Genomic DNA, 7288 nt, shown 5'->3' with positions numbered 1-7288 from the left:
ACCGAAGCCTACGCCCCGTGCGAAATAAGCGCACGCTCCGCCGAATCCAACGAGGCGTAAGCCTCAACGCGCAAATGCTTCGCCTCGCCTTAAGTCGCGCCTTAGTGCGTACGCCTCTTCCGCCTTTTTAATCGATGGCTGCGCTACAACGCAAAGTTTCCCATGGAGAGATGATGCATAGCATGCAACGCAGTGTGTCATTTTGAACATGATGCAAAATTAAAAAAAAATAATTATAAAAAATAGGCATTAATATGAAATATCATTAAACTGAAAGATAAACTATCATAATAATGAAAGACAGCTAAAGTCATGCATAAGTTCAAATAGACGACACCTGAATGGTAAAAGCTTATTTCAAAGTCCATCTATGATATCTTATACATATCAGAGGAATTAATAATGACCCCACCCAAGTTACAACAATTAATGCATGGCTAACAAGACGTAATGTTACACTAAGCCAACATTCTCCTACAATCCCACTACTCTAGTAAATGGGCTAGTACAACCCTAATCTAAGTTACAATTATAAATATCAAACAAAGTTAATTGTCTTACGGAATTAAATGTAAAAGCTTAATGTAAAAAATTTGAAGATCCCAAGTTTTTGCTAAAAGAAACAATATAGATTTTTCACAAATGGTGATACAACCAACTAGTTGATCACCTTACAACAATAACACACTTGAAAATTTTGTCGAAATCATAACTCATAATGCATGTTCTACGAGGAAGATTGAAATATGGTTTTATCAAAGTTAATTTACAAAAACACAAATTTAAACAATCTAAACAAATATTTGTGGAAAAATAAATTTTTGTAAATCAAGAATGAATTTCAGCGAAAATGATTTTTGTAAACCAAGAACAGATTTTGGCAAAAATGATTCCAGCACAAATGATTTCAGCAAAATGATTTAAACCCAATGATTCCAATAACTTGGATTTCAGGAAAATGGATTCCAACCAAATGATTTCATCAAATTAGATTACAACTAAAAAATTTCAGCAAAAAATATTTTAGCAAACCTAGACGAACAAGGAGGGGCGAAGAGAAGTAATACCCTATATTATTATTTCTATAATTCATGCGTATCCACTAGCATTTACTTCTAGCTCAAGTAGTCTTTACAAATTTGGTATGGCTAGCATAACTACTTTTCTTTCATAAATACCTTGCTTATTTCTTTCTCAATAAGAGGATTGTATTCTCTTGATTTTGCCCCCGTTTGAGCTTTTAGCATTTAACCTTAGTCAATGTTTTTAAAAAAGTTTGGTATTTAAAACATATGGAATAAACTTGCATAATTAGTGGCAAGCTCTCTAGTCACTGTTAGTGTTTGGGCCTCTTCTTGATTTAGGCCTCGTTTGATTAGGCTTTTTTTTCTCCGTTTCCGTTTGAATAAGCCGAAATCAATTAGTATTTACTGTTTGGAATCAAAGCTTAACAATAATTCCTTTTTAATAAACATCATTTTTTCGGCGGTTACAAAATTCTTTTCGTATCTGCTTCTTCGGTTAGATATCTTATTAAATATTAAAGTATGATCAAAATATGTGATAGCAAAGTTACACACAGCATATGGTTGCAGGACATAGTTCACCAGACCCATATAGGTAGCTAGGGTGTTATTGAGTTTGCATGGAATGACCCACCACTTATATAACTTTGCATTTTCTTGAACGCAATCTTCTCCGTCTATCTCACTTATGCATGCTTGATGCCTATATTTGAGATATAGCTTAGTGAAGATGTGGCATGATTCAGTTAATGATTCAGTTAATCAACAAGGAATTAGTGCATAATAGTAAATAATAGTTCTTTGACATTATTTTATTGAGTGTGGTAGTTTACATTTTTAGGAACTTCATTATATTGTGGTAAGTTTTTCAATATTGCTTGATTTACCCCTTCTATATTTTTGAATATGAAGAACCTTCCATTTAAAAAGATTCGTAGGGCTTACCCTCGATCCTTTATTTTTTTTAATTCTATGGTCATTGGCTTGACATTGGCTCTGTTGAGGAACACAATAGTTTGAATATGAAGAACCTTTCTTTTAAAAAGATTCGTAGGGCTTATCCTTGATCCTTTATTTATTTTTTATTTTTTAATTCTATGATCATTGGCTCTGTTGAGGAATACAATAGGAAAGAGGTGAGTTCATTAGCAAATTGGGTGAAAAATGTAGATGTATACTCTATGAGACTCTAGATATCCATCTTCAAGGTTAAGTCCTAATGTCTTTGCTTGTGTGATGGACTCCATGATCTAATGTAATTGGTCTTTGATGTCGTCTCATATTGTCACTTTTTCAATTTTTCTTAACATAAACCATCATGTTGATCCCTTATATATTTCCAACGCTTGAATTATCTTTGATTATTTCTTGCTTATTGTTACCATTCAAGTAGAAGTTCCAATTTGACAAAACCTGGTGACGTACTTTGAGCCAAGTAAATGCCACTTTGTGATGTGTATTATATCCATGCAAAATGAGGAAGGTCTCTAATTGGTCGGATCCAAACATGACAATTCTCGGAGTAATTGTTTATCATGAATTTGAATTTTTTCTTTTGACTTGCATTTTAAATGGCCAATTATGTCATTTATTCATTATAATGATATTATCATCCTTTTTCTCATTATTTTTTTCCAATTTACCAATATTTACATGCTAGCATTTATTAGTGCAGGTATGGAATCATAAGGGGATTGCAGTTAGGATCGGTAGGATTTGATGTGGTCGTGGTGGATCACATCTTCATCCACTTCCTCATCTTTGTTTTGTTAATCTAATCACTTTTGGCTTAGTTAGAAAATGAATCTTTTTAACAATTTGCTTATTTGCTTCCCTCCTTTTGGTTCTTCATAATTTGGTGTGCATCGAAGTCAAGAAGTGCTTCTTTTGTTTCTTGACAAACCTATTGTTTGTACCATACACCAAGACTGAATGCTCTAAAACCAATTTGATCCCAAGTTGCTCCTTAATTTGAAAAACAAAGTCCATAATTAAGTAGAAGAGGATTAAATGAGTTAAAAATTTTTTCTGTCTATTTTCTCTTCTTGCTTACTGGCAATATGTTCTCTTCGTGTTTGAGTTTCCTTCTACTGGACAACTAGTCATTAACTATTCTTTTTGTTACTTAAAAACAGCAAAATAAACATTTTACCTCTACTATAGATCTTTAACTAGGTGAAAGGTAGCAATGACATTAGGAAGGCTCATTGATAGTCTGTTGCATGTGAAGGAGGCGATTGTAGCAAGCACAAGGAAGAAAGGAGAGGGAGAGAGAGAGAGAGAGAGATTATTTGTGATAATTTGATTTAATCTTATTGCAAGGAAAAAAGGCTTATTTAGACAAATTACAACTTGGATACATTCAAATTTATTCTTTTTCTCTGTAACCATCTTAGCATGATGAGGCAAACTCTACCTTGAATTTAAAAAATGTTCTATTCGAAGAAAAGTTTAAATACAATTTAAATTAAACCTAATCTATTTTTGGTAAGATATACAAGCACCTGGATTAGATAGCCACGTTATTACTAGTTGTCTCTTTGATTGTAGACTAGCTTTTGGGAACTTCATCGCCATTTTATAATGTAGATGGCCACGTTATTACTAGTTGTCACATTCTCCTGCTCTCACTCGGCCACTCCTATTCTTGGTTAGTCACTTAGTCCCACACCTCGAAAAGATTTTTTTTACTCTATAAATTGAAAAAAAAAACCAAAGTAAATGATTGAGCGAAGTGGGAAGTTGGGCGGGCGAGCCGACGTGTTCTGCTTCTTGTTCGCGAGCCAGGGTGACTTTTCCTTAACGAGCAGCTTGATGAGCGCTTGTAAACGAGCCTGATTTTGAACATGAACTGAGCTCGAGCTCGCTCTTTTTAAATGAGCTTGAGTTCAAACAAAGGTAAAAAATGCTCGATTCAAATCGAGCTCGAACAGAGATCTGGCAAACGAGCTTGAGCTCGAACAAGCTAAAGCTTGGCTTGACTCGGTTCATTTGCAGTCATAACAACAATGCCCGATGTCATCTCATCATCGACGTCTGACGTCGTTGACGTCGTTACAACGTTAACATTTCAAAACTGCTAGACCCATCCAAATTGACTTTTTTTGTTTTTCATTTGTTTCTACTTGTTTGGTTTTTTCTTTGCTAATTTTTTTTGGAAATACTGTTGAAGTTGATATAATAATCATAACCACTGAGTAAAAAGTTGATGTCACTGAAATTCATTAAAACTGCTAAGCTCATAAAAAGTCATTTAAGCTCAATTAAAACTGATTTGTACATATTTTATTTATAATTTAAAAATTTATCAAAAATTTACATTGGTGACCTAAATTTTCTTCTATTTAAAGCTTTTAGAATAAAAAATAACCAAAAGTAAAAATTAAATCACCGTGAATATTGAAACAACTGAAAAAGAAACTTCCAAGTGACCAAAACTTCGACACGAGTGTAAAAAGCTTATGGTTAAAGCAGTGAGAATTTTTTCCGATTTCTCTTATGGCTATTGTTAGTCGAGCGTAAAATTTATTATTACCACTCGAAATCAAAATTTTTTCTTACAACTATAACGTATTACATGTCAAGAATGCTAATTACTTCTCATTGTTTAACCTAACTGCTTTGCACTATATGTAACACTGTAACAGGACAAGCCCGAGCTTCCGGTGGAAGGACGTCTCCCTGATGCTACCAAAGGTATTTTTGTTTTCTCTTTTGATTTCTTAATCTTTTTACATGTATCTTAAGAGTTTTCCATTCGCGGACAGTAAAGCTGCAATTCTGACGCATTTGATGTTTCCAGATGGAAAATTGCAAAGTATTTTCATTTAATGGTTTCATTCTTTTCTTATCATCAGGTTCCGACCATCTGAGGGATGTTTTTGTCAAACAAATGGGGCTTAGTGATCAAGACATTGTTGCTCTTTCTGGTGGCCATACGCTTGTATGTTTTCACTGCCTCACATCTTATATACATCTTAGAACTATAATGAGATCTATTAATTTTAATTATCACCATTACAGGGAAGGTGTCATAAAGAGCGATCAGGATTTGAGGGTCCTTGGACTTCAAATCCTCTCATCTTTGACAATTCCTACTTCAAGTAAGTACTCTACTCTCTCTACGTTCTATTAATAAGTACTTGGATGTCAAGAAAATATAGATTATTATGGTTGTGAAACTCAGATTAAACCGAGCTGTTGAACTGGTCGGGTTGAGATGAGAACAAGTCGTCAAGATTTGGTCTGATTAAAAAAATTGATTTTGCACAAAACTTGGGACCAACCTAGGGGTGTCAAAAGTTGACAATATCCAAAACTCGACTCGGATCCGACCCGAAAAAATCTGGGTTTGGGTCAACCCATTTGGGAAACAGGTCGGGTCGGGGTTCAGATTTCTGACCCATTTAAAAAATGGGTCGGGTTCGGGTTGACCCGACAACCTGCTGATCGATCCGAATTGACCCGTTTCGTCATTCTGCATGTCAGGTCGCATTTGTGATGCCAGTCAGGTCTCGTTCGCGTTAGGTCGCAATGTCGCGTCCGCGTCAGGTCGCGTCCGCTGTCGGTCCAGGCTTCCAGCCCGCACAGCCGCCGCCGCACTCGCTACTGCTGTCGTTGCCTCTGCAGCTCCGCTACGCCAGCCTCAAGGTTCAGACTCGGTCACTCAGCGGACCCGCTCCACTTCGTTCGGCTCCGCAAATGTTCACGGGTTGGGTCGTGTCAACCCGGTATCCCGCACGGGTTGGGTCCGGTTTGACAAACCTGACCCGTTTGTAAAATCGGGTCCGGTTAGGGTCAACCCGGCTGGGTCAAGTTGGGTTAGACCCGAACTCAACCTGTTGACCGAATTGACACCCCTAGACCAACCCATTAAAATTGGTGGTTGAACCGGGCAACCCTTAAATTGGGAATTTGTTTGGGTTATTATTAATAATATTTACATAATCACGGTTAACAATTTAATATATAGTCCAATTCTAAAAGCCTTGATCATTTTTGCATACCTTTACTAGGGAGCTCTTAAGTGGTGAGAAGGAAGGCCTTCTACAGCTTCCATCTGATAAGGCTCTTTTGTCTGATCCTGCCTTCCGTCCACTTGTAGAAAAATATGCTGCTGTATGTATTCCTTCTACTAATCTCTAAAATTCTTCGTTTCATTTATATTTCTGTGTTCAAATAATTTTTTCTTCTTGGCCATTTTCACTTATGACTAGGATGAAGATGCTTTCTTCGCTGACTACGCTGAAGCTCACATGAAGCTCTCTGAGCTTGGGTGCGTAGTAATATTGAAATCATGTTGAGTTATATTGTATATAACTTTATATTTTCCTCTTTACTAACTATCAATTATTTTATGCTGTTGGATTCAGATTTGCTGATGCCTAAAAGTCTGCACGTGGGAATGTGATTGCTTTTTGCTGAGCGTGTAATTGGGAAATCTATCTCCTACTTCTGAACTTTTCAAGTAAATCATCCTTTAGATATAAGTATGTACTTCAATGAACATTGCCTATTTGCCTTCAGTTGGTCAGATCGTTCGCTTGGCTAGAAAATTTTTTTCTTGCCCTAGAATTTCGATTGGATTCAGATCAATTGTTTGGAATGTTTTGGTATCATTTTGTATTGATTGTTATGTTTGAAGAGTATCTTTATTGTCTTATGATGATAAACTCATCAGAAAGATAAACTCACACAAATGTGTTAATGAAGATAAACTCACACAAATCGAAATTGATAGTCAAAACTTTTAATTAGTTGAGATCAAGGAGAGTTATGTAATAAGTGAAGAAGCTTTAACTTAAGCTTAATTAGAGTAGCAAATGAGCCAAAAGATAAGCCAAGTAAAAACATTATTTAGCTCAAGCTCGAGCTTGTTTGGTAAATCTTATTTGATATTGAGCTTGAGCTTGATTTAAATACTAATAGTAGCATTCAAGCCCAATTTTCTTAAAATTATGTGCTTGAGTTTTGTTTGAGCTTGGCTTATTTAATCATATGAGCTTTATTCAGTTTATTATCAAGTAATATTGATAAGTTGATTGTCAAGTTTAATGAAGTCTATTGAGCTGTAAAATAAGACTTTTAATAAATAAATATTTGATGTTTGAGCAACACCCATCTATATTCACTCAATTTGAGCATTTTTAGCATATACTATATAATTATTATATTTTGATTTTGTTGCATCTTAAGGTATTAGTAGTCATTGGTACAGGCACCACCTCTTTCCTAGTGGTGGTAGTTCTGCATTTACTTAAAAA

General features: G+C 35.3%; 1 protein-coding gene across 2 annotated transcripts in view; it reads left to right on the top strand.

Moving 5' to 3' along the window:
• LOC110107707 (L-ascorbate peroxidase, cytosolic) overlaps positions 1–6687 on the top strand; it is a 14812-nt gene extending 8125 nt beyond the window's left edge. For both annotated transcript variants that reach the window (XM_020838047.2, XM_020838049.2), the window contains exons 5-10: positions 4673–4721; positions 4883–4968; positions 5049–5128; positions 6041–6143; positions 6242–6300; positions 6398–6687. In XM_020838047.2, coding sequence (XP_020693706.1) covers positions 4673–4721; positions 4883–4968; positions 5049–5128; positions 6041–6143; positions 6242–6300; positions 6398–6413 — 393 coding nt within the window. In that variant the 3' untranslated portion in view covers positions 6414–6687. The remainder of the gene's footprint in view (positions 1–4672; positions 4722–4882; positions 4969–5048; positions 5129–6040; positions 6144–6241; positions 6301–6397) is intronic.
• The last annotated feature ends 601 nt before the right edge of the window (positions 6688–7288 follow it).

Source organism: Dendrobium catenatum, unplaced genomic scaffold (assembly GCF_001605985.2).
Source record: "Dendrobium catenatum unplaced genomic scaffold, ASM160598v2 fragScaff_scaffold_237, whole genome shotgun sequence".
Taxonomy (NCBI): Eukaryota; Viridiplantae; Streptophyta; class Magnoliopsida; order Asparagales; family Orchidaceae; genus Dendrobium; species Dendrobium catenatum.
The sequence above is the reverse complement of the archived record's forward strand: the minus strand, read 5'-3'. Positions and strand labels throughout refer to the sequence as shown.